The sequence below is a fragment of the Carassius gibelio genome, chromosome B4 (genome assembly GCF_023724105.1).
Source record: "Carassius gibelio isolate Cgi1373 ecotype wild population from Czech Republic chromosome B4, carGib1.2-hapl.c, whole genome shotgun sequence".
Classification (NCBI taxonomy): domain Eukaryota; kingdom Metazoa; phylum Chordata; class Actinopteri; order Cypriniformes; family Cyprinidae; genus Carassius; species Carassius gibelio.
The window spans coordinates 1,021,712-1,049,472 of record NC_068399.1 but is presented as its reverse complement, the minus strand read 5'-3'; the positions used below and the strand labels follow the sequence as shown (position 1 = coordinate 1,049,472).

Genomic DNA, 27,761 nt, shown 5'->3' with positions numbered 1-27,761 from the left:
ATTTCTATATATTTTAAACAGAAAAAGAATAATTCAAGAAATGTAACCAATTCATTTATTGCCAGCTTGACAATATACAAAAGTGAATAAACTCCGATAAAGTGTGTAACTGAGTTTAGTCATGTGACGTCTGGAACCGAAGGCGTCACCTGACGTGAACAGCAATATTCAAATCATTCGGTTCATTTCAGCGCTGAACAGCTGTGAGAAACATGGCACCACGCACTGAACTGATCTGATCTGCATCTGTAACTGTATTAAGGCAGAGACACCTGAGAGAAACAAGACTCGGCGTCAACTCGTATTTACACACATCAACATTCATGTGCTTTAACATTCTCGCTGTGAAGCCACACACACACACACACACACACACACAGCATGTCATCCAGTGCACGTCCAGATCCAGCTGACCTGACCCAGACTCATCCTAAAAACACAGCCGGCCGCAGAGGTCAGAGGTCAGGTGGAGCCGGCTCAGAGCCATAAAATCGTGTCATCCGCATCATCGTGTTCCTAAAAGCAAACAGCATTGGTAAAATCAGTAAAATACAGCTGACCCCGACCGCACTATAAGAGATGGGGTCACTCCAGGTCCTCCACGTAGTTGGCAGGATAGAGACCCACGGTGCCGTCGCTCAGACGTCCTTTACACCAGCCCTGCTCGTCCTCCTCGCCCATCTTCATCAGCTGATCTCCTGACATCACAACACAATCATCTCAGTCACGTGTGCTGCTGACCGTGTCCTGGAGCCGGACGCTAGCTCTCAAAGTGACACACGTCTGTAGTGTGTTATACCTGCTTTGAAGCTGAGCTCGTCCTGCTCCTGACCGTCGTAGTCGTACAAGGCTCGCACCGGCACACACACCTCCTCTGAAGACGGCTCGTCCTCGAACGGATTGCCGTTAGCGTTAGCAGAGCCGAAGGGGTTCCCTGCCTCCTCATCGGAGCCGTCGGCTGTGCTCTTCTCCACAGGAGCAGCGCTGAGAGGAGAGAAGCAGCACACACTTCAGACCCGAGCACACGCATCAGTCACGCAGACACACACACACACACAAGCAGACAGACAGACAGAGGCTGTGAGGTCACCAACGTTTGTGCGGTCACTTCCACTCGTTTGACAGCCACCGGGCTGCTCTTGGGCCGCTCCACCACCGCCGGCTCTTCCTCCTGCTCCACGCCATCATCCTCATCCTCATCAAACGGGTTCAAGCATGCTGCTTCTGAGCTAGTGGCCACAGCCACGCTAACAACACAGAGACAGTGTTACATCACACACACACACACACACACGTCAGCAGAGCCAGCGCTGGTCACATGATGCTGGTTCCTGAGCACCTGAGCGGACTGATATATGAGGAGATACTCCGTCACAATCACTGTCTGTCATTAATATGAGAATTATTCTTTATTATGAGTCAAACCTACAAGATAAAAAGATGAAATGATGAGAGAAATCACAAGTCAAGCGTGAGAGGAGTAAAAAATATGACTCAAGACATTTACTTTTTCATGGCATTATTATAATTTGGTCTCTCATAAACTGAATTGATTCTCATAATAATGACAATATATCATGATTTTGAATTTTATCTCATAATGTTGAGTTCAGCTTTTTATGGTTTAGTATCTCAGGATTACAACATTCGCTCCAAATTATGACATTAGCTCAGGATTTGGACTCTTTATCTCATAATTCTGAATTAGTATCTCACAATTATAGCTTTGTCCCTCATAACTATTAGAGTAGCTCAGGAACTCATGTTTTATCTAATCAATCCTAGGTGGCTCAGGGACAGGAAACAGAGGTCACACGGTGTAGACGGTGAGGGTGTTTCTGCTCACCTGCTGCTGCTGGAGCTGGTGGTCTTAGGGGTCTGCTCTGTGCTTTGACTGATCCCCGTCAGAGTCACTCCGTCAGTGGGCTTCCTCTTGGTCTCTCGTCGACTGAGCATTCGGTTCAGCTCCATGGACCACTCCTGCACCACACACACACACACACACACACACACAGTGGATGGAGATCAAACTCCAGAAACACAAGCTGTATTAAATGAAGTCAGATGTGAATCTATCCCTTGCTTGTGTAAGGAACAGACTCAAATGAAGGACTTGCCGCTCTCAACACCTTCCCCTCCACCACAGACTCAGGATCTCATAATTATGACTGTGTTTCCTCATTTTGACTCTTTTTTAACTTTACTACCTAATGATTTCAACTATTACCATTCTTCATCATTATCACTCAGTATCTCACGAGTTTGTCTATTTATCTCATAATTATGAATTCGTGTCATAATGATGACAGCGTCTCATGATTTCAGTCTTTTATAATTATAACTAATATTTCACGATTCTGACTTTATATCTCAATTATGGCACTATCATGATTTCAATTCCTACATTCAGCTTTTTCCTCATGACTTTGTATGATTTTAACCTTTTACAATTACAACTAGCAACTCATGATCTTGACTTTATCTTGCTCTTTTGAGTATTTATCTCATAATTATGGCTTTGTGATTTATGATCATGACAATATCTCATGATTTCAACTGAATGAAATTACATTTGGCCTTGTTATTATTATGACTTCATATCTCATGATTTTGGATTTTTATCTCATTCATTATCATGAGATCACCTTCTCAATTTGAATGTAGTTTTTTTGTATAAGACAGACAACATACAGTGTTTCATGACTTTTACTCTTGTTCTTTTGACTATTTGACATCTTTCCCAGTATGTGAGCTGAAATCTCTCCCTCCAGTATCTCTCACGTGTGCAGAATGAATGAATAGCGTCTCAAATGTCAGTCTGTTCCTCACAAAAGGCATCATATGACACTGAGTGTTGGCCCTGTTTGTGTTCTCTGTGTGTTGTGTGAGCCGCAGGACAGAGTCACGTGTGTACCTCAAACTGAGGCCAGTTCATGGTCATGCCGGGCCCGTGGTTGCAGCGGAACCACTTGAGGTCTTCCTGTGCGTCTGCTGCCTGGATGGTGTCCTCCAGTGTGTGATAGACGCTGGAGTACCTGAAGGACAAACACAGCTATCAGACCATCATCCCAGCGCTTTGCATGCGCCGCTCCTGTGCTTCTCTATGTGCTCACTTGTGATTGGAGGAGAGGTCGAGGTGCTGCTTGACGCCCAGCAGCAGCTCTCTGAAGAAGCACAGTCTGTTGTCCTCAAACTGCTGCCACTGCTCGAACACCTGCTCCATGTTCTCCATGTACTGAGGGGTCACCTTATCCAGCTCCTCCAGAGACTTCCTGTAGCGCTCCTTCGTCTGCAGCACACACACACACACACACACACACGCCGTCACAGACTGACCCCACCCACCTGAGATAAATGACTTTTTAAAGCTATTTCAAGGGTGAATAAAGAGACTTCTTTTCTTGTTAAATTGACAAGCTACTGATTAACATTGTATGCATGTCAAATGCATTTTTACACTATGTTTTGGCATAAAAACAACATTTATGAGGCTATTTACGCCTTAAACATTTATGACCATTAATTTCAGAATTTGTTTCTAATTACACATAGCACATTTTTTAATGCTATGAGTTTTAAGGCAGATTTTATAGTTCATTTGAAATGCATTATTGAATATATATGCCTTTTTAACACTATTTAAGCCGAACAACTTTTATAAGAGTTAGATTTTTCTGCTAATTGAAAATATTGAGTTCTTTCGGTTCATTTGAAATATGATAAGATATTTGCATATTTCTCATGGTCTATTCAAGCAGATATGAGCTCTGGAGGCTCACTTGGACCAAACCTTCCACTCCAAACATGAGATATTACAAGGTTCCTGATGAAACACAGGACGCCTCTAGCGATGTTTAAATAAGAGCTTGAGGCTCTATGTAAACATACAGTATCTTTCACTCTGTCATAAGCTCCTCTCCACTGAAAACACTACAGAGAGAGCACATTTCCAAACATCTCAGCTCAAGGGAAGCATGCAGAAGTCTTAAAGGCACATCAGCTCGGGCGGTTTGTGGTTGCTTGCAGAAACCACTGACCTTCTGAACTTCCTGCTGGCACTTCTCCACTTTCTCCTGCAGCTTCTTCTGGGCTTCTGGGTTGTTATTCTCCAGCTTGCTTGAGCTCTCTCGGCTGGAGGCCGTTTTCTCCTCCTTACAGGCGTTGTGGTAGGCCTTCTTCATCGCATCCACCTGTAAGACAAACATACTACAGTAACGGACCCATAATGCATCAGAGAACACCAGCTCAGAGGCCACGCATGGATGGACCGCTTGCAGATGTTTCTAGGCAAAACAATTCTCACACACTTGACAGAACAAATAAAACACACATTTACACTCAGGCCCTCAAAAGCCTGGCCATGCACATCTTTGTTCTGAAGAAACTCCTTCAACTTTTAAGAAACGAGAGACAAAACCGCTCATTTTTGAAGGATTATGGTCCTGCTGGTTTGGTGCTGGGGATAGTAAATATTAATGAGTTATAATAGGTAATATTTATCATAACAAAAAGACTATTTATTAACTAACAGATCTTTCTCAAATTATTCTACTTTGATGAAATGAGCGGAATCCAGCAAACTGAGCGAATGCGTTGTGGGTGATGAACTATAAGCTGAACACACCCATATTTATTGTACAGATAAGTTGAACACACTGCATCACATGCCCTGAAGCTTCCTGACAGTGTTAAGCCTGTGTTTGCAGACTGTGTGGAGCTGTTGTGCTCGTACCTCCTTAAGTTTCTTGGCCCAGGGTTTCTGTGCCTTGCGAAAGCCATCTTCTGCTTCTTTGGTCTCCTTGAAGCCACCAATCATCTGTTTGTGGTAAGCGTCCTTCTGCCAGTTCTTGATTTTCTCCAGGTCCTCTCCGGTCAGTGCAGTCTTCACCTCCATGTGCAGGTCGCTCACCTTCTCTGCCTCCGTCATCAGAGCGAACCACGCTCGCTCCACCGTCCCGTACTGAGGCCCTAGAGGAGACCACACAGACAAGACCTTCATTAAGACCATCACAGCCACTGATACTGCTGCCTTTGTGCTGCTTCATCCACATGTTGTGCTGTTTGCTCCTGATAAGCTGATTTGAGACTCAAGAACATCGCTGGGTCACAAGCACTTCTAAAAAACAGCATTATTTCCCAGGGGTTCCACAGGGTTCGGTCCTGGGCCCTCTGATATTCTCATTGTGTGCGGTCTTGTAGGATCATACGCTGCTGTCAACACTCCTGATGGACCAGCTGTGGGTGACCTAACCTCACGTCTGCAAGACTCAGACTAAGCAAAAGGGAGGGGAGGTCACTACACTCATCTGAACACATTACTAAGTGTTTGTCAAACATGAAGGTCTCATAATAAACTACTACTAACCTATGGAGGCATACACTCCAAACCTGTCCAAACCTGATCCTGGAGGGCTACTGTCCTACAGAGTTACTATTATGCTGAAAATTGTTTATACCATTGTTTGAACTGCATGACATATATATAAAAAAAAGCTGAATACACTCAAACTTTCATTGCTTTTCAATAATACTAAGCCTCAACTGTCAAATATACTTTCGTTTGTTCTTTTCTTTTAATAAACAAAAAGGAAAATATATGCCTGGTATTATAATGCTTTACTAAAACACTAAAATTAAGGAAACCCTAAAGAAAACCTAAAAGAAATAATAACACGCATCTGCAGCACACAGAATAACACAAGTGGACTCTGAACGATTGATTGCCGCTTTAAATTTGATGATGTAATGGTGACATCTGTGATTAGAAATGATCAAACACACCTAATTCAAAGTCTTCAGGATTGCTAGAAACTTCCAGGCTGGTGTTCTGGAGCGGGTTGGAAATCAAACACACAGGAAACAGGACTGGACACCCCAGCGCTCAACATTGTGTGTGTATTATCTGACGTGCACAGCTGGGAGATATGAAGCATTTCGCTTTCATTACTGATCAACTGTGTGTGATAAGTAGTCATGTGATACTGACTTCAAATATATTCACGACACATGACTAAAAGGTTTGTCTGTGATGCTTTGTCAGAGAGACTGAAGTAGCTTGATGTAGGAGCAGAAAAGTGCCATTTAAGCCACAACATATTAAAAAAAGAAAGCCAGTCATAACGGAAACACCTCTGTGTTGACTCTCTGCTACCATGGCCACATTAAAACACCAGAACACAACTGTGTGTGCGATCAGGGATCAACACAGCATGAAGAAGTAAAGAGCCATGCTGATACAGGAATGTTAGGAACCCAAGATAACAGCTCATTATCAGGAAACATTACACAACACTGACACAAGAGCCAAAGATCTGTCCTGAACCTCTGCAGCTAAGAGCTCAAAGAGCCACCTCTGAACAATGAGCATCGGTGAACCTGCTCCATCTGTGAGTCTCCACAGATATCTGAAACAGTGTTCAGACTGCTGGTCTTCTTCACATCCAGCTCATGTTTATTAGAAAGAACAAGTGAGACATGAGTGACGGTGCTTGAGCTGGGTTAGTGGAGCGTGTCGTGACTGGTAAAGTGTGTTGTCTGAGCGTCACACAGCTTTTTAACACACAGATCTGGAGTTACAGTAAGAGTCATGTAAGTGTGATCCCTGTTCCCTCTCCAGAAGCACAGCTTGGCTTTCACTTCCACACTGCACGCTTCCGGCCACTGTTTAGAGGAAGTGAGGTCACGGCCTAAAGATAGAGACGCAGCGGTGTGTGTGTGTGTGTGTGTGTGTGTGTGTGTGAGATCAGAGTGTGTGTGTGTGTGTGTGTGTTTGTGTGAGTGTGTACCTCTCTCCCCCAGCTGTCTCCAGCGCTTGGCCCACTCGGTGAGCTGTGTGTGTGTGTGTGTGTGTGTGAGCACCTCTCTCCACCAGCTGTCTCCAGCGCTTGGCCCACTCGGTGAGCTGTGTGTGTGTGTGTGTGTGTGAGCACCTCTCTCCACCAGCTGTCTCCAGCGCTTGGCCCACTCGGTGAGCTGTGTGGCGTAGCTCTTCTCGATGCGTGCGCGCTCGTGCAGACAGTTCATGAGGTCGTTACACAGCCGGTTCCCATCGTCCACACGCTTCACCGCCCGCTTGTAGTTCCCCACCTGACGGAGGAACACACACCAGCGTCACACACACACATGCTAGCAGAGACACACACACACACACAGACGAGCGCTACACACCTCCCAGAAGCTGTCGCTGGACACGTCCACCAGAGAGTCCGTCAGGTCTGACATGCTGAAACACAACAGACCAATGATCACAACATTACACTGTTTCTCATTCCATTCACAAACATTCAACAGTGCAGGCATTTCATCAAAAACAGACACAAATATTAGAAAGTACAGCTGCGTGTGTCACACAAGACTGGGTCGTATCAGGTCAAACCCACCAGGAGCCAAAAGAAGACTGGGTTTGATCGTATTGTCCTGGTCACACACATCACTGAAGGAGAAAGCTCAAATATGAGTTGTGTAGAGGTCATGTCAGCACAGCAGGGGTTAAACCAGCTTCAGCCGCTCTATTGGTCAAATCTCTGGACTTCAGCAATACTTCCTGCATTGTGTGCCAACGCTGACACATCGGATATGAGGAAACCTACAGACATCTTTAAGATACCATCACGCCAAACTCTCTCTTCTGTTGGCATCTTCACTTTTAAAGCCACGTGTGGTTCATCTCCAGAAAAACTGCGATCTCAGTGTGGAAGGACTAAACCCACTGATGCTAGTCACTAGATTCATCAGTGAATCACACATCACTAAACGTGTGTGTGTGTGTGTGTGTGTGAGAGAGTTCAGCTCGGTGAAACATGAAGAGAAACCTCCAGAGTTTCAGTTCAGCTCAACACGAGAGCTCGAAACATCTCACTGTTTCCAGGGAAGTGAAGCCAATTCCTGCCATTCTTCCCGCGGCGTTCCTGAGCCGCTGTAAGCCGCTTTAGCACACGCACACACTACACTACAGTACACACACACACACAGAGAGAGAGTTTCCATGAGTGAATAACTCCAGCGGCGTGACACAATCAGATCTGTGAGAGGTTTCTGTGTTTAACTCTGACTGATGGAGCTGCTGAAGACACACTTACTTTCAGCTAACTCTGCTGACTGACACAGAGCTCCTCCATCAACAGTGTGTGTGTGTGTGTGTGTGTGTGTGTGTGAGAACTCACTGCACACAGAGCTTATCCTCCCGAGTGTGTGTGTGTGTGTGTGAGTGAAACTGCTGGTCAATCACAGCTGCAGCTTCATTGTGTTTCACTGAACAGAGCACAACAACAGAGTCACACATGCTTTATCATCCAACAACAACAACAACAACACACTGACACACTACAGAACACACACACACACACACACACACACTGATACACTACAGAACACACACACACACACTAAAGCTTTGAGAGGCATTTTAATCAATGACAGTGACGATAAAACCTGTTGTTAGGGACATTTGTGAGGCTGCATCCGCGCACGCACACACCTGTGACGTCACCTGAGCAGGCGGCTCCCCTCGTGACGTCACCCTGCCGCGTTATGACGCCACAGCGACCTCAGAGGAAGCAGCTTCTCCCTTCTGGAGGAACTCGAAGGAGACTAACCAAACTAACAGAGTCAAACACAACTAACCGACCGCTGAGTAAACCCGAACCGCGAGACCTCAGGAGAAGCTGCGGGAGAGAACCCGCCCCGCCCTGCCGCTCGCTTCCTCTCACACACTCACACTCACACAACAGAACACACTAGAAACACACATACTGCTTCATAGGAGTTGTGAGCTATGAACACACAGATCTCTCGCACTGCGAACGCGTCGTGTGTGTGTGAACCGGAGCGAGCGCAGAAATCAGCGCGATCCGGGGAGTGACGCGCGCGCTCAACGGCTCATAGCGTCGCGAGAAAGACGGAAGCCTCTTTAAACGCTCATATTAAATACATAAAGCGTCTCGTGATTGATGAGTGTGTACTGACAGACAGAGCTTGTCCGTTACCGCGACAGATCGCTCGCGAGAGCCGCGATCAGCGACAGTCGCGTTCAGAAAAGTTTCCTCAGACTGCGCCAGAAGTGCGCAGAGTGTCCCCAGTCCTCCAGTCACCGCGAGCGCGGGATTTATTCTCACCTGAGAGCGTTTCAGTCCGGTTCTGTCGACGAGAGCTTGACTTTCTCCGTTTTTCATCGGTATTCAACGACTGACTGAGTCAAAGCGGCGGAGGCGCACCTCTCTGACGTCACGTCCCCGCGGCGGGCGCGCGCGCAGCTCACGCGAAACACCTCTGGAAACACTCACAAAACACTCATAAAACACTAATTACAGCAGTGTGACGCGACACAGTGGCCATAAAATAACACAACTTCACACTAATAAAACCATCATTACAATGATTACTCAATAATTCATATTTACCGATCACATTCGACAATAAGTTTTATTTCCTGGAAATAAATAGGTTTCAGTGTAGCTTCCTTTTTCACACACATTACGAATATAAAACAATTAGAAATAAAATATATCCAGGGGACCTTAAAGGTTTTTCTTGATGTAAAACCAAGACTATTTAAATAAAAACAACAGCAACGTATTCTCTGAAATTGACGTCACTCTAAATCTGATACATGCGACTTTAAAATCGGATTAATATTATATTCATATTAAATAAACCTGACCTGACGTTTGTACTGTATCTTACACTAGCGATATACTTCAGCCCAGATCAAGATAATACCACCAAAGTAAGGGAGACAATAAATGAGTCATAAGCAGAAAAGAAAAAGACACAGTGTGTACACAAGGTAAACATATGAGGAACACCTCAAATAAACCAAACTAATACACTGATTAACCATTTCGTGTGTATGGGGTGTATATATATATTGCAGCTAGTTACAGGTCAACATTTCTCAGATTTATTGTTAAAGTCAGTTTCTACCATCATTGCTCAGAAATAAATTAATAAATAAAGGGGCATGTTCTTCCAAAATATAGGGTTGTGTTCATGTGCTACTCAACAGATATCACAGAGATGAGTTATTACATATTAGTTTTGGAGGACATGACTCCTCATATCAAATAAACACATCAATCCTGATGAATACTGATGTAAAGATGGTGTGACGACATGCCCTGGTGACTCCTGTGCTGTGTCCAGACTGTAGAATACACCTGTGTGTGTGTGTGTGTGAGACACATGATCTTCTCCTCATACTCTACACGTGTGTGTGCAGCTGCACAGACCGCACATGTGTGTCTCATACAAGCTATCTCGGGAGTTTCTCCCTTCAGTCCTGAAATAGAGCTGAGCTCGTGTTTCATCAGCAGTGTGTGAATCCACTGACAGCACCTGCGCTCTCTCTCACACACACACACACACACACGGACAGACAGACACACTTTCTCAAAAAACTCGTTCTGTATGATTTATAAGCGTTTTGAAAAATGGGGACATGGGTTATGTCCTCATAAGTCACCCTCTCCTTGTAATACCTGTGTCATACCCATGTCATTACACAGAGTTGTGTCCTGATATGACACAAAAACAAGAGCACACACACACACACACACAACCTCATGCACTGTAGAAAATGCAGCTGCATATTTTTCAGTTTATGAAACCACTTGAGTCTCAAACAGTAAGAAAAGCAGTTATCTTTCTCACAATCTCTCAATGTCTCACTGTGGTAAACCCCTCACCAATCACAGCGCGGCTGTCCGTGGGGCAGACCAATCACAGCTCACGACCAGGAGCCCGCCCCTCTTCCCCCGTGAAGACTTTCCTTCCACACCCAGACCGCTCTGCTCCAGATCACAGGAGACCCCTGTCCCTGCTGGGGCTCGAACCACAGACCTTCCACACTGAACCACCCTCATAGTTTGGTTGTGCTGATGCTGAATAATGAATATTATTTGTGATTAATGGTGTTTAAATCATACATTATCATAAAACCTCTGTATAATGCCTGTTATAACATGTAACCACTATAATCCTGCTCCAAAAGAATCTGCATATTGTTAATCCAAAGCGACTTAAAAATGAGGACAATCAATTTCCATATTCATTTTTATTCACATATTATGTGTAAGTGTTGTAAATGTTAACTGGCATATCAACAAGAAACAAATCTAAACTCAACATAAATAAGGACGTAAGGCTGTAGCCTGGGACCTCTGCGTATCTTAAGATGCCCTGTCTGTCAGCACATGAAGATTTAGAGGATGCTCAGAGAAAACAGGTGACCTTCTAGAGAAAACACTAGATGAAGATTTAGGGAGTGTTCAGGGGAACACCCGTCTGAAGCGGTTTTGGTTCACTGGACTGTGTCCGTTGGTGCAAATGCAAATCATACACACAGAGATCATGACCGATATAACAGACAGATGGCTCCACATACTATCAGTTCAGTTGTTTTAACTTTCTTTAAACAATCTGGTAGTATTTACAATAGACCCACTCATGCAAATAAGGATCTGCTTTATTAATTTATGAGGGAAATTGTCCTCAATTCTGATTTGAATATTCACGTGTGCTGTGACTCCAAGCCACTTTCAAAAGACTTCCTCTTTATAAGTCCCTCAATATAAATCATTCCTCAATACAAATTATTGAGACTGTCCAATATGTCTGCTATTAACAACTGTCTTTATACTGGGACTGTACCTGGAGACTTGAAACTGGCCACCGTGCTGGCTGACTTTCTTCCTATTTCAAATTTGTCTTTTCTTTCCAAACTTTTAGAGAAAGTGGTTCTAAATCAACTTCAGGCTTATTTGATTATCAATTTAATTTGTTGTTAGTATTGGACACCAATCCTTATCTGAAAAGTATTTAAAGTCTGGTGTTCCCCAGGGCTCGGTGCTTGGTCTGGTGCTGTTTTCACTGCTTGTACTTTAGCTATTTTTAAGCCTACTCTTAAAACAATTTTTTGGCATTCAATACTTCTTGACTTCTGTTTTGATGAACTTCACCCATTTTACAGTTTGTATTGTATTGTTTATAATTCTGTTTTCTTTTGTATACTCTGTACAGCACTTTGGTCAACTAAAGTTTTTTACAAATGCGCTATATAAGAATATTAGGGCTGCCCTCGACTAAAGATTTTTCTGGTCGTCTGGTAGTCATTAATTTTAAGCATTATTCAACTAATCACACATTTATTAAAAAAACATTTAAATCTTAATAATGAGCCTTTAATTATCTACACAGCCTAACAAGGTCTCAAGCGCATGCATAAAACTTGCCACCGGCAGAAATAATAATTATGAATGTGTCAGAGAAAACAGTTAGGAGGCTGCATTAACATTTTAATAATGCATTGATAAACCAGTGCTTTCTTTGTTTTCAGTTTTAGAGATTATCTCTATGCACATTTGATATGGATTACATAATCTAAGAATATTTGTTTTCCATTTGAATTGGCTCACTGTAAAGCAGACATTTTACTCTCTATAGATATATATTTTCATGTCTGTATGGCAAGTATACACAGAGTTTCATGCTCAAGTTCACGGAAACCGAGGCGGCAGAAATCGCATCCTGATTCTTTCATTTTACAAAAGTGAAATGTTGTTATTGTGAATACACACAAATAAGCAGAGTTGCATGAAAGAAGCATGACTCTTATCTCTAGGAGCAGAAATGACTTTTTAGAGTAAGTGATCACTCCTGCAGTGAGAGAGCTACTGTTCAGCTTTCACACTCCTCACACACTCAAACAGCGCACATTTCTCTGGGATAACGTTCACACAAACAGCCATGTAAAACAGCCATGCCTGCTGCTAGACATATTTCAGATGATAAGCCATATTTGAGGTCGATGAATGTTAGGTGAGCATATATGGATGTACTGTATTACCACAAAGACCAGCCATTAACTATCTGTCCACTTCCTGTGGATTTAAAAATAAACGTTGTGATTAAGCGACTAATATAATTTTAGTAAAACAAGGGGAAGCCCTAAAAAACAGTGTATTGTACTGATAGCTGTGAAGGTTTCTTCTGCAAACTGATCTAACACATTGAGACTTGAGTTTATAAGCTCAAATCCATCTGTGATCAGTCAGTTAAATATATAAACACACACACACACACACACGTGTGTGTGGATGATCAGTCTGTGTGTTCTTCAGATGTACACTCATGCAGACTCGTCCGTATCATGCAGGACACGTCCTCATCGCTCAGTTCTCCAGATGTGGTTTCATTTCCAGGTGGCCGGGAAGGGCCTGACGCTGCTCGACCTGCTGCCCTTTGACCCCAGCAGCTGACCCGAGCGGCTCCTGAGGTCTCGTTCAGCGCTCTCGCTCAGAGCCTGCTCCTCATCGTAACTGTGAGCAGATAAAACATCATTACACTGCAGTACAATCATCAGCTTAAACACAGTTCAGCAGTATTACACTGATATTTACTAACTGATTTATATAAATAAATATTAATAATAACGGCAATTAGATATAATGCCCAGTTTGTTCGGTCTGGAATGTTTTCAAACTAAATATATGATGAAGGAGCCGGTAGCAGAGGGGAAGGTGCACATCTGATCTCTGATCTGTGACGGGACGGTCACTCACAGCACTTGGTAGTGTCCCAGAGCCTCTTTGGGCAGACTGCGGTTCCAGCGGCAGTCTGGGATCTCAGCGTTTGGTGTGACGATGTTCAGCGTGTCGTTGATCAGGTTGTACTTCAGGATGCGGTCATTAGCCGTGCTGGAGGTGAGCGACGGAGACGCGTTCACCTGAGACACACACACCACAAAAGATACAAAAGTGAAAAGTGGATATCTAACTGAGACACTGAAGTGCTGAAGTAAGAGTGAAGTGTGTTCGACCTCGATCAGCCACGGCTTGAGTTTGTCGTCGATGATGATGTCGTAACCGTAACACTCGAAGCAGTGCTTGTCGTTGTTCATGACGGGCTGCAGTGAACAAGATCAGTGCATTCAGTACTTTATTATGATGATCTGCTCTTACTGTGAACGTGTGTGTGTCAGAGCGTAAGACAGGCTGTTTGCTAGGTCACTGTGTGTGCTTCTCTAGTATTGTCCATGCAGTGTGACTGGTGTTTCCTTGAGATGTTGACGTACGGCCACAGCTTTGAGGGACTGGACGATGATCCAGTGGATCTGATCAAACAGATGATTGGTGACGTCCCGTCCTCTGGTGCTCTCCAGATACAGGCGCAGGTTACTGACCGTCCACTTCCCACCGTGGACATGATTATAGTCATCCTGCACTCACACACACACACACACACACACACCAATGTCATCAAATACAAAACCTCAGAGAAATGTTCAGATCCGCCAGCATTCGATGACCCACAATCACACAAATACACTTTATGGACAAAAGTATTGGGACCCACCTCTGACTGACTGAATTCAGGAGTTTCATTCAGACCCGTCGCCACAAGTGTTCAAACCAAGCCACAGCATTGCAGCCTGCATCTACACTCATCTGTGGAAACACGGGTTGCTCTCAGAGCTCAGAGAGGTCAAGCTTGGTACTGTGACAGGACAACATCTGTGTGTCGCTTCATCCCTGAGAGATGTTCTGCTGAAGTGGTATTATAGTGGTCATTCACCCCCCCACCGTCAATCTCTGCCCACACCAAGACTCAAACCAGCAACCTTTGGGTTTCTCAATCAGATTCTCTGACCATGAGGCCACGACTACCCTTGGTGTGTAAGCCACCAATGCTCTGCTGATTCCCGAGCCGAGGAGATCCAAATGTCCACTGGCATGAATATATCAGCACAGAAACTGTGCCGCTGGAGCTTCATGGACGTGTTTGCACTCACATCAGCAGTAGAGTGTCAACCGTGGAGAGGACAGCACCCTGACCCTGACTCTGGAGCAGCAGAAACCCGCTCTGGGGAGACCAGTGACACCAGTCAGGGTTTGGTAGATGCCAGGAGAACGTGGCCTGCCTGAATGATGTGTGTCGACTAAAGAGTTTGCTGGAGCAGGCACAACATGGAGTTGGTTATCAGGGTTTGGGTTTAACCCCTTGTCTCCAGTGAAGGAAAATATTTAACCTTTATCATACCAAGACTCAATGGACAATGCTATGCTTCCAGATTTGTGTGATCAGTTTGGGGAAGACTCTTTTTCTATTACAGCATGACTGTGCCCCAGTGCACAAAGTAAAGTCCACCATGACTCGACTGGATGAGTTTGGTGTGGAGGAACACATCCAAACCCTCTGGGATGAACTGGAATGGAGATTGTGAGCCAGTTCTTCTCGTCCATCATCATGTCTGACCTCACAAATACTCTTCTGGATAAATGCACAAGAGTTCAACAGAAACACTCCCAGAAGAGCAGAAGCTGTTGTGGCTTCAAAAGGCAACTCCATAAGAATATCACTGTGTTTAGAACGCAAAGGCATTAAACATTTATTGATTCAGCAGAAGCTTTTATCCAAAGGGACACACAGGTCTTGCACAAGGAGGACCCTTGGTTGAACACAACACGTTCAGGTGATTTTGTGATGAAAGGAGTAGGTGTAGGTTTTCTGAAGGGTTGGTGTACCCCATGATGCTTGGATGTGATGGGAAATGCCTGTGAGATGAGATGTGTTGAGGGTGTGTGAGTGATGGCAGACGTGCAGGAGAAATAGCTTGTAGGAGATGTAGACTTCATCTTCTGTAAGAGCAGAGATGGAGTAAAACCTGCGGACCACTCTCTAAACTCAGGAGAAAAGATCTGTCAGTGGACACAGTAAGAGCTCATAAGTCCTGCTCCGTCTCCTCTCACTAGCTCTTGAACAGCTGCTGATTTTGATCATACTCCCAGCAGCAGTCAGTTCTCAGCTCCACTCACAGCGGAGCATCTTGTGTGGTGCTGGTGTAATGATCAGGTGTCCCAATGCTTCTGTCCATACACTGCAGGTTTGATGCACACTAACTTACGCCGTGCTTCTGGATGGCCACGTTGGTGAGGTGCACGAACATGTTGTCCAGCTCGCTGGTGCTCGGGGTGTATTTGACCGTGCAGAAACGGCAGAATCCCAGTTTGTACCTGACAACACAAAGTGAATCAGTTATTCCAAAGAGTCCCACCAGGACTTCACTCTTGATTTGTTCACTTCCTTTATTAATGAGACGGACAGCAGCAGGTTTATGATACTGCTGTCACTTTAAGACCTAACGCACGAATCAAATATACTGATACACATGTGATTCCTCTACAAGCTAGCTGAGATAACTTGTGTTTGTGTGATTGCAGAATTACAAAAATATTCATGGCTTGTTATTATTATTAAAAAATATTTATATTCTATTAAATGATAAAAATGTAAGACATCAGTAAAAAAAAAAACACCATCAAGTGAAATTGACCCACCATGCTCGTAAAGTGCAGTCAGAAGTCTGTGAATTATCAAGCGTATCTTAAAGCATCATTACAGCCATTCCCCATTCAAACAGTCCACTCACTGTAACCAATGAAGGTTTCCCTCAGATTTACACAGTTAGTGCACTGCGTGTCAGTCTGACAAATCATCTGAGAAAGGCCCGTCTGCGGGCGGTGATGGAGGTACTCACATGTAGCACTTCAGCGGCCTGTAGCTGGTGACCAGCACGTAGAGCCGCAGGTCGAACTTCTTCCCTCCGATCAGCAGCGGGTTGTCGATGTACAGGGAGATGACGTACGCCTCCTTCCCGCTGTTGGCCGCCACAAACCTGTGAAAGCACAGCGTCTCAGACACACAGCACATCTGATCCCAGCGGATCGAAGCTCAGGAGGTCCGCTCACGTGGAGGTGCGGCTGTCACGAGACCACTTCTTGATCTGAGACAGCTTGTTGATCAGGAAGATGCCCTTGCCCTGCGCCTTCCCACACGGCTTCATGATCCACGTGCTGGACGGACTCTTGCGAAACTCCTCCACGAACAGGTTATAGTCGGCCGGCAGCATGAACGTCACCGGGACGAAATCTGCGCGGGGTCAGAGGGTCAGTCGCAGCACAGTCAGAGTCCACACACACAGACAGAAGCAGCGGCCAGCTTTACCCAGGTACAGGTGCTTCCCGTTCTCGTCCTTCTCCGCTAGAGGACTGGCCTCCTTCTCCAGCTCCTTCCTGTAGCGCTTGATGTTCTTGATCATCAGGTCCTTCCTGGTCAGCTCGTAGTGGTTGGGGAAGTGATTGACCATCTGGTCGTCGGACAGACGGTAGCCGGTGTCCACGCTGAACACGCTACGGATGGTCTGGATGCTCATCCTGTCAGACGCCGGGAACACACGACTGTCAACAGCTCCGTCAAACCAGGGTCAACAACTACTGCTAACTACAGCAATCATGGGAGGAAATACAGGAGCATCACACCAACTACAAAGAGTCATTTGAACTAATTGATTTTGACTAGTCAATATGCCAAAGTGTTGAAAGCTGTGAGATCTCGTGACCAGCAGGGGGCGTCTGCTCAAACCCTCACTGCTGATTTAGGGACTGAAAGTATTTCAGTATTTTAATACACATTTCTAATTGAGTCATCACATTTGTTGATGCACTTTATGTTTTTGATTTCTTGAAAATCTTTTAGTAACTTCAACACAATCTGAATATGATCTGAGCCAATTTGGTGGAAATAGGAAGAACTTTCTCCATTTTACTAGAAACACATTTTATTTTAATCTTGTTTACCCATACCTTATTTCTCCAACATCTAAGGTCAGGTTTTTCATCATAGAGCGCGGTGAATTTGTCATGAGGAATCAGAATCAGAATCAGAATCAAACATTTCATTTCTACCCCTTACAGTTCAGAGGTTATTATTATAAACATGAGTGAAGATGTGAGCTGTTGGTGGCGCTAGAGGGTTTGAGGTAGAGACACCAAACTGGCTCTGATTAATGTTGAGACTGTCCTCTGTCCTTGTGCCAAATTTAATAACCTTCCCACAAACGCTTCAGTGGACTGCCACAGACTCCAAGAGAGGAACAAGAAGAAGAGCCTTCAGTGTCTGGCTCCTAAATACAAACAACTATGATAATATCTCTACGATAGTAAAATAACACTGGTTTGAATTCATGTTCATTTCACTTGAATTATTTCAGTACTGCAACTTGTGAAATGTTGCCTAAAAAACTAGCTAATTTTACTTTATGTCCAGCAATGAATGTGTGTTTCCTGGATTACTTTTAGTTAAAGAGACAGTTCAGACAAACATGCTGATTCTGCCGAGCACGAAAGACGTCATTCTGGAGAATACGGTTCATCAAACAGCTGACAGTAACTCTCATACTGTTATTATCTCCTCACTACAGAGCTCACTTCATCTGTTCGGTTAACACTGACCAGAACGTCTTCTTCTGTGTTCAGCAGACACTGAGCTGTGATAACCCTGGTCTGTTATAACATCACTGTGTGTGTGTGTGTGTGTGTGTGTGTGTGTGTGTGTGTGTCAGTGTGAACAGATGAAGTCAAGGCTTGCCAGTAGAAGTTCCAGTCGTCGCTGTCCGTCACCTGGATCCATCCTCTCTTCTCAAAGTTATTGATCAGCACTGACTTCTCGATGTCCGTCACCCACTTCACCTTCCCCGCCATCACACACACACACACACACACACCTGAGAGACACACAACACATTCAGACACATCACACACTGTATCTGGACATCCGTCGATGTGAGACAGGGATCTTCACTCTATCATCACTTACAATTTACACTATTTGAAATGTAGTAAGAAGTGAAACTATTTTGATTACTTTATTAAAGTGCTGCATCTGATTATTTTTCAAACTCTCTAATGTTTTGACAGTAGAGCTCAGCACTGATTACAGTCACAATCCTTCATCTCTTAAATCAAGATTACAGTCATCAGTGGTCAGACTTTAGCTCCTCTGTCTTCTTTGACATCTTTATCATAACGACATTAATATAACGTTAGTTTAATAGCTACGAGATCAGGTCTTTGACAGTTAACAGCTGAGCTTCAGAAATAACACAGTTATTGAGTCCTGAAACACTGCAGTCTCGTGATACTTCAGAGCAGTTGATGAAAGGACTCGATTAAACCTGTGTGTGAGAGAATATTGAGATGTGACTGATTACAGTCAGCTTTATCTTGTAAAGTTAGTTAAACACCGTGTAATGCTACAGTAGAGATTGATTCACGTGTGTTCAGAGGAAGATGTGATAAAAACACTGAACACACACGGACTATACAGCTCACAATCACCGTCTTCAGAAGTCAAACTTAACATCTGTACTCACGATCACAGCCCACAGCAACGCGCTTCACTTCCGCCGCGTCACTTCCGGAGACGCTGACCGCGAACACGCCGCCTGCTGGTGACACTTACGACACTGACACAGAGAGATAAATCTACTCTACTAGGCTTGTGACAAACGGTCAAAAAGTGCTTTAGTTTTTGAGATACCCCTACCGGAGGTAGAACTAAACCAAACAATGTTTTTCCTCATCTCTAAGGTCTCCCATATATGAAATGGATTCTTGGCTAAAAATATTTTACTGCTAAGATTGTTAAATTAACTGATATGGTTATACACCCCAAAACCAATAAAGGAAAAAAATATAGTCTGTCCGTATGGGAGTTAAGGCACATAAACTAATGCAGATCAATCACACAAGCTCTGACAGCTTTGAAACTTGACATGTTTGTAGTCAGGAAGTTTATTCAACTACTAGAAAAGACTGAATGTAAATATATTTATGTATGGAATAAATAGAGACATGTAAACACATACCTAAAATAAGCGGACATGCACAAATTTAATATCTATGCAGAATGTTTTCATTTACTTTGTGCTTGCTTTGCCTGGTATTATTATAGAAACACATATGATGGCTTGTTGGAAAGGTGGGGTTGTGCTGAATCCAGCAATACCAGATATGTAAATATATAATAAAAGAGAAGTGTTCTGTCACTCAATGGATGAGGTGTCCAAAATGAATGATAATGGAACACTGACATAATTTAGTCTAAAGCCCATTATCAGTGGTGAGAAGAATGTTGACAAATTCATTGTTACTGCAAAGTAACTTACATTAGGTAAGTGCTGATCTATATTTATGATACATTTAATAATGATACATTTCATAAGGCACAGTATACTATAAAATTCATATGAAACACAGATCCAATTGAAGGTTAACATTGGAATGGAACACCTTTATTAAAATATCGTCGCTGTCGGGCGGAAACCTTGCATGTCCAAATTTTGTCAATTTCATATTTTTTCACAAATTGATGCTATTGGTCAGTCCCCACGTGGTTCTTTTATTTTTACAAATTATTAAACAATCTACAGTGTTGAAAATAGATTGAGAGCAAATCTCTTAACTCCATTGGACACTTCAACTGTCTGAGAATCCTCGTAACTCCACCTCTTCTTCACTCCGCGACTGGTACTTCTGCAGCATTTTTTGTCCTAAGGATTTAAAGTCGCAACGATTGAGAAATCCTCGTCGAGCAACATGTAAAGCAAGCTTTAACTCTGATTTTATCTGTGTTAAACTATGATATCAGTTATTGATGTATTTTAAAATGTCTACTTATTAATAGGCTTATTATTACTAGGCTTATTATACGTGTGCATTGAAGTTTTAAAATGTATCTAATTTCTAATTCTACTTGTATTGAATTAAATGTTTTGGATACCAGCATTAAATTATTGTTTTTATTATTATTTTACTGACTCGAAGTTGGCACTGTGCATGTAAAATACCCCAAGTAGGCTAACAGGTTTTATTTATGGTTTTATTAAGGTTTTTTTATTTTATTTATTATTTTATTTATTTATTTAAGCCTATCTTTGCATAACTCTTTTTTTTTTTGACAATAATGAATGAAAATCGTTTGGTTAGATTAATTTGAGTAGGCTTGTTTTGTTAAAAATCGATAGCTGTAATGCTTCGGTGCAGAAGGAAGCCTGTGAACCACGAAGGTAAGTTTGTGTGCAGATTAGGCTAATTCCCGTCTATTACAGCCTAGTCACCTCATCGTTTTTTGTTCTGCTTCACTTTTATAGCTCTTTAACGTTTAAAATAGAGTTTAGGAAGACGTATGTAACCACAGTTAGCTTTGGTTAACTATTGAAGCCTTTTCTCTTGTCAAAAGGCTCAACGCAACCGCCGACTTTGCGGCAGATTAATTTCCGCCTTTATTTTTTTAATTTTTCCTATTGAATGTTTATGGTGGTACGTGACGTAAGCAGTTTCCAGGTCACCACGTCCTTGGTACGAGCTACCACGTATAAAACCATCTTGTTCCATCAAAATCACTTTAGTGAGTCAGGAGTTTGAATTGCGAGTATTGAAAACAATCAGGATAGAGTATTTTAGCATCTATTTAGCATAGCATTTATATAGTTATTTAGATGATTTCGTGTAGCCTATGTCGTTAATTAGAATAGTTGTTAGGTTAACATTTGTATTGTTAGAAGTATAGTTAGTTAGTAGCATAGTATTGCATCAGATAGGATAGCTTCAAGTTAGCACAGATTTATTTACAGTGGTCAGGATGGTACGTGCTGGTTGCAACAGCACGGACTGAATAGTTTTCCAGCAGACTTGAAAATTAGGCGCCAGTGGTTGCATGCACTTGGCCTGAAAGACTGCCAGTTCCCACCTAGAGCTGGAGTGTGCCAACTGCATTTTACACGGGATTGCTTCTCCAACGCAATGGAGGTGGAAATGGGCTTCTCCACACAGCTCACGCTGAAAAGCGACGCAGTGCCTTACTCGGAGACTGGCCCCATTCTCTCTTGCGTGGCTGCTTCGCTAGCACCGTTGGATGCCGATCACAATGCGGGAGTTAAGACCGAAGTTTGAGCCAGCCTCTTGAATTGATATGGCTGAGGCCCTGTGTCCACAGACACCTCGACATCCTCCACTTCAGGTGAAGGTGGGGGAGAAAAGTCCTCTACTTCAAATGAATGCTCTGTTGCAAAGCTACTTGTGTCACTAGAGTCACTCTCCATTTTAGCGACTCTGACAGCAGCTGTCAATCAATCCGTCACTGCGGGTCTCAGGTTCACGCCCCACCTGCTCAGCCCCGCCCTCGGTTCGTCCCCTCTATCTCCGCTGTGCTCTGCCCACTTTTCAGCATTTTCCAAATATTGGCAGTGGGTGGAGTCAGGCTCTGACCAGGGGTTTAGTTACCCTTTGAAACTTAACTCTTGTCAAAAGGCTCGACTCGACCGCAGACTTGATGAACACTGCTCTCAGATGTCTGTGTCCGTATCATTCTTATCAATGAGAGTGTAACCTCGTATCTCCCCGCTCCCAAGTCATAAATCTCGTATGTCTGATTAAACATGATTTTGGGGAAATGTTGTGTTAATGTTGGTATACAACAGTATATGATAGCAATATAAGGTATAATATCAACTTTTACGATACAATGTTTAATACAGAAGATAATGGAAACTGTGGAGCAGAGGCAGAATCCCTTTGATCTTGATAGCATTTCTGAGGAACTGATCAACATTGCAAGTGGTCAGGTTGCATCTGAGAAAGTTGCAAAAGAGCTCTCAAGCTTCCTCCAAGATGGTGCGAAGCAGAATGCCATTTTTATTGAACAACGTCTGGCAAAATCAAAAAGAACAAAGAGCTTCTGGGGGCCAGAGAAAATAAACCAGTGTGCAACCTTCAAGGACATGAAAACATCAAGTTGGAGTCAGCATATCTAGAAAGGTCCACATGGACTCAGACGTGCTCTTTCGAAGATTACTGGCTGTCTCCAAACAAAGAGAGGTGTCCATGGAGACTGTGATGTCTCACGAACTTGCAGCTGTCCCACCCTCTTTGTTTTTTGATGATGGAAGCATGAAGAAGACAACAAAAGCTGACCTGGCCAAAAAACTCGAGGCTGTTGTTAAAGAACCATCAGCATATATCATTGATGGCATGGATCTTCTTCAAAGTCTCAATGATTCAGCCTTTCAAACATTCAATGACCTGGGTGAGTGTGTCTGGAAAAAGATTGCAACTTTAATGGGAAAGGAAGGCAACAGCTGTGTCGTTATGGTGTTTGATTGATATGACCACCAACACTCAATCAAAGATCTTGAAAGACAAAGAAGAGGCACCAAGATGGGCATCCTTGCACCAACCTGGATGAGCTGAGGTACACATTAGCATCTACCACAGATTTGTCAGCAGCAAATCTACCCCCAACAGAAGATGGCTTCCAGCAACATGTGCTGAGAGCAATGTACCAAACAGCAGTGTGGTGTCACAGCCACCTGGCCAAACCTCTTCTCTGGAACCCAGTTGGTAGAGGATGGAGGCTCAGTGAAGATGGGTGCATTAAATCTGTGATGTTCCAGAAGGCACCAGCACCTAAAGGAGTTAGAGACCTCACCCACCTCTACTGTAAAGACGGAAACTGCACCGATGCCACCAAATGTCAGTGTCTTTCAGTGAGCTTGACCTGCACAGAGTTTTGCTCTTGCCCTTTCCCAGACTGTCCAGATATGACCCACTTTGTCAATGATGACAATGTGGATGAGTGACAGTGGTGTGTTGCAGTTGTAACATCAGAGGGGCTTGACCCCAGAATGGTCCAAGAGGGTCTGGCTGCAGGCTTGCACTTGCACTCTCAGACTTGCACTCTCAGACACTTGCACTTCCGCTAGTGACGTCACTTGCAGTTAGGGCTGGGTACCGAACTTCGATGCCTTTATGGTAGGGCTGCACCATATTGGGAAAAATTTACATTGCGATATTTTATTTTTCTGCAATATATATTGTGATATGAAATAAAAAAAATTCTTACAAACAAAAATGGGGTGAGCACACTTACATTCTCATTTTAAATGATTTAAACATCGACACCATCGTGTCAATTGATTAATATGCGCGAGGGAGAGAGAAAATAGTTTGCGCGCGCGCTCTCTTTCTCAGGCCGGTGACAGGTGCAATATAAATAGGCGTCGGCTCTATTTCTAGAATCTGCAAGCTCTAACCTGTTAACATGGGAGCCAAATTAAAAACGGACACGCCACACAGCTGAGACGCTTGCGCCACGCATCTAGTGTGTCGCCGGCCGCGCGCTCGCGCTCTCTCTCTTTTGCGCGCGCTCGCGCTCTCTCTCTTTTGCGCGCGCTCTTTCTTTGGCCCATAAAGTTAATGAATAACGGATCAACTACGACAGCCTACATCGCACATCCTGCGATGTGACTATCATGGATTTGTACATTGCGATATCGATGCTTAAACAACACATCGTGCAGCCCTACTTTATGGTATCGAAAGAAAAACTTCGATACTATGAGTATCGAAAAATTATTTATCTTTCGGTGCCAAATTTCGGTTCCAAAAGCCAAGCGGACGTTTTTTCTTTTTTTTTTTTTGCCAAGCGGCTGTGTCTGTGTGAGCTTGTAGCATACGTGCATGTAAGGACCTAAATTCGCCGTGATTGGCTGTCCACCACCACGTGACGTGATGGGGAGGATTTCTGAAGATACTCGCAGCCACACAACACAATTGTAGTTGTTTTTTCTCAAAACGTTTCCGTTTTACAATCCCAAAGAGGTCTAAAGTGTGGCTACACTTTATAAAAGTGGATGCCGAGTCAGCAAAGTGCAACACATGCAATAAGAGTATTGCAACCAAAGCCGCTGTTAATGAAGCATTTGTTTGGATGAGTGTTTTGCCCTCCCTCCCTGTTTAGTTTGGTCTACTCCATTGCGTATCTTGAAACACGCCCCCTTTCACGCAGTCTTAAAAAACAGAGAGAGAGAGACAAATTTATCCGGACCGGTACAGCAAATTTCTCTAAGCAGCAGGCCACTGTAGGTTCACTTAAAACATAACCGACTGTGTTTACGAGAATACTTGCAGAGACAATTATTTTGATATAATTGTGTGTATATGTGTTCATTCAGAAGTTACGATACGCGAAAGATGAATTAATTCCCTGTACGCGCATTGTCTGAAATGCTGCTTGCAGTGCGTGCTTTCAATGAGTGAGCGAAAGCTCCGAACACGCGCGAATTGTTTAAAAAGCTTGAAATCAGCAATATTTAGAAACAAGTGCAAACGATCAGCTACGATCCGTTTCACCCCTTCAAGCGAGTGAACAACGCGAATCAAGTTAGGAGTTTTACATCACTATTCACGATAGCCCATCAGACTGGAAAACACAATAGCCTCCAGACGTCTGCACCTCAGATCGATCCAGTTGGTGAAACACTGATTTCCACACTGGTTTCGTTAAACAAAATAAATTATTATTTTAAAAGATTGACTCAAAAGAATCATCGGTCCACTAATCGGATCATGAACTTGTATTACCGAGCCAAAGATTATCTATTATTGAACATCTTGAATGAATAAAGACTTCAAGTTCATCTGTAAAGCACATAAAGCTATCGTTTGAGTTTATAAACTTCTATTTAATGCATGATTCGTATGGATCTGTTAACTGAATGCAAAGTGTGAGTTCTAGGAGAATGTTTGTGTCTTGATGAGCATGCATTGCTCACTAGGAGTCGCTAAATGAACAGCTGATTTCTTTTTTTTTTTTTTCAACGGAGGATCAGTTGCCCTATTGGTTAAAATCCCCAAACTGTTTTCTTAAATATTAAATTAATAAATGACATCAAAACAGGGGCGTTTGCGTTATGATGTGGTGGGCTGCTGTGGGCCAGAAAGTCCAGGGCAACTTTTTGGTCCCAGTCCACCCCTGAATTGCACACCCCTATCCAAAAAGCACAACCAGTTGTATTAATAGTTATCCTGAGTGTGAAGTGTTACCAGAATTTGTTTTAATTAAGGTGAAAAATAAAAGTTTTGTGTTTAATGTATTTGTGTTGATGTTAAAATGGATTTTAAAACATATAGTATCGAAAAAAGTATCGTTAGGAACCGGTATCGAAACTGAGGTATCGAAATTGGCACCGGATCGAAAGATTTTGAACAATACCCAGCCCTACTTGCAGTCTTTATTTTTATTTTGTTTAATTTTTTTATTACTTTTTGTTTGAATTTCCCAACATTTTATAACATTAGCCAGGTTGCGAAGACAAGAAAAAAGAAACTAAATTACAATGTCACTTGCAATCGCTACTTGCACTCTCTGCTACCTGTGACGTCACTTGCAATCAACACAAATCGTACATATTGCCAATGGAGACAAGACGCTGTGATGGTGATTAAATGATTAAAACTAATTTAGTACTATAATGTACAGGGTCCTGCAAGAAAAAGACAAGACCGGCAAATCCGTGGCCAGAACAGCAGAATATGAACGTTTGCGCAAAGTCTCTTACTAAGTGTAGAAAAAAACACTTAACATGGCTTTATATATTAAGATGCTATTAAATTATCAAATTAAATATACAGTTCATTAATATAATGAATATGTATATAGTATTTTCCTCAGATACCGCAAAATGTGGCATAACGGACTAAGTTGATAAAGGCAAAACTCAATATGCTTCTCTACATTATTAAAATGCATAACTAATAGGTACAGGCAAGCACGTGAGCCCAGAATAAACGCAACATGCAAAGTTACACATTAAGCATTTTTCCATGTAGAATAAACTGTATACAACTCGTTTATATCACTGTACTCGTCTGCTTGCCTGTACGGAGTTGACCCTTTTAAAATCACTTAATGCATTTCATAATGCAAGTACATATTTTCTGGTCTGTATACATTGAGTCAACAACAAAAGACATATAGGCTAGGCCTACTGAATTGTCTTTATCATCTTAGTCTGTTATTAGGCCACATTAAAGGGATAGTTCACCCAAAAATCATAATTATGTAATTAATAACTTACCCTCATGTTGTTTCAAACCCGTAAGATCTCCGTTTTTCTTTGGAACACTGTTTAAGATATTTTAGATTTAGTCCGAGAGCTCTCAGTCCCTCCATTGAAGCTGTGTGTACGGTCTACTGTCCATGTCCAGAAAGGTAAGAAAAACATCATCAAAGTAGTCCATGTGACATCAGAGGGTCAGTTAGAATATTTTGAAGCATCAAAAATACATTTTGGTCCAAAAATAGCAAAAATTATGACTTTATTCAGCATTATCTTCTCTTCCGGGTCTGTTGTGAGAGAGAGTTCAAAACAAAGCAGTTAGTGATATCCGGTTCATGAACGAATCATTCATTGTAACCAGATCTTTTTGAACCAGTTCACCAAATCGAACTGAATCGTTTTAATCTACAAATGACTTATGCTGTTCACTTTTTTAATGAGGCTGATACTCCCTCTGAGCTCAAACAAACCAATATCCCGGAGTAATTCATTGACTCAAACAGTACACTGACTGAAGTGATGTGAAGAGAGAGATGAACACCGAGCCGAGCCAGACAATGACTCGTTCACGAGTCAAGAACCGGTTGCATCGGTTTTCGGATCACAAGTAGTTCTTTCGGACAGTTTTATTCAATAAACCGGTTGAAGAAAACCGTTCACCGGTTCTTTTGCGCTCGATGTAATGACGTCATTGGCGATGATTGCAAAGCCTTCGGTTTACCCGCGCTCATAACATTAGCACAGAATCAGTTCAGAATCAATCACCAAAAGATTCAGTTCAGTTCAGACGTGTGTCGGTCTGCTTCACGCTGAATCACACATGCGCAGTATCATCAGCTCCTCGGTTCACGAATCAGACGCGTCCGACAGAAACGGTTCTTGACTCGTGAACGAGTCAGTCTATTGTTTGTCTATTGATCAAATGATTCGTTCGCGAACCGGATATGACTAACTGCTTTGTTTTGAACTCTCTCACACAGACACGGAAGAGAAGACGATGCTGAATAAAGTCATAATTTTTGCTATTTTT

At 43.0% G+C, this 27,761-nt stretch overlaps 2 protein-coding genes across 3 annotated transcripts in view; both read right to left on the bottom strand.

Annotated features, from left to right (window-relative positions):
* Nucleotides 1-41: 41 nt before the first annotated feature.
* Nucleotides 42-9,275, bottom strand: pacsin2 (protein kinase C and casein kinase substrate in neurons 2). Of its 2 annotated transcripts, XM_052553901.1 has the most exons (11): nucleotides 9,114-9,275; nucleotides 7,168-7,222; nucleotides 6,930-7,086; nucleotides 4,733-4,968; nucleotides 4,038-4,190; nucleotides 3,114-3,289; nucleotides 2,915-3,035; nucleotides 1,847-1,980; nucleotides 1,095-1,247; nucleotides 800-984; nucleotides 42-698 (listed from the first exon to the last, which is right to left on the bottom strand). In XM_052553901.1, the coding sequence occupies exons 2-11, from the start codon at nucleotides 7,219-7,221 to the stop codon at nucleotides 586-588; spliced, it is 1,482 nt and encodes a 493-aa protein (XP_052409861.1). In that variant the 5' UTR covers nucleotide 7,222; nucleotides 9,114-9,275; the 3' UTR covers nucleotides 42-585. The 2 variants fall into 2 exon arrangements, with proteins under 2 accessions (XP_052409861.1, XP_052409863.1); XM_052553903.1 differs by lacking the exon at nucleotides 1,095-1,247.
* Nucleotides 9,276-11,035: 1,760 nt separating this feature from the next.
* ttll1 (tubulin tyrosine ligase-like family, member 1) overlaps nucleotides 11,036-27,761 on the bottom strand; it is a 298,921-nt gene continuing 282,195 nt past the window's right edge. The window contains exons 2-10 of the mRNA XM_052553913.1: nucleotides 18,421-18,556; nucleotides 16,999-17,207; nucleotides 16,743-16,923; nucleotides 16,532-16,669; nucleotides 15,899-16,007; nucleotides 14,069-14,212; nucleotides 13,814-13,900; nucleotides 13,557-13,720; nucleotides 11,036-13,313 (exon numbers count right to left, since the gene is read on the bottom strand). Of these exons, the coding sequence (XP_052409873.1) occupies nucleotides 13,187-13,313; nucleotides 13,557-13,720; nucleotides 13,814-13,900; nucleotides 14,069-14,212; nucleotides 15,899-16,007; nucleotides 16,532-16,669; nucleotides 16,743-16,923; nucleotides 16,999-17,207; nucleotides 18,421-18,533 (1,272 nt within the window). The 5' untranslated portion in view covers nucleotides 18,534-18,556 and the 3' untranslated portion in view covers nucleotides 11,036-13,186. The remainder of the gene's footprint in view (nucleotides 13,314-13,556; nucleotides 13,721-13,813; nucleotides 13,901-14,068; nucleotides 14,213-15,898; nucleotides 16,008-16,531; nucleotides 16,670-16,742; nucleotides 16,924-16,998; nucleotides 17,208-18,420; nucleotides 18,557-27,761) is intronic.

Excerpts from the sequence above, each read along its gene's own strand:
- pacsin2 (XM_052553901.1), bottom strand. The coding sequence starts at position 7,221 with ATGTCAGACCTGACGGACTCTCTGGTGGACGTGTCCAGCGACAGCTTC. Across the intron at positions 7,087-7,167 it reads CCAGCGACAGCTTCTGGGAG|GTGGGGAACTACAAGCGGGC; the intron begins GTGTGTAGCGCT and ends TTCCTCCGTCAG. Across the intron at positions 1,248-1,846 it reads ACCAGCTCCAGCAGCAGCAG|CGTGGCTGTGGCCACTAGCT; the intron begins GTGAGCAGAAAC and ends CTGTGTTGTTAG.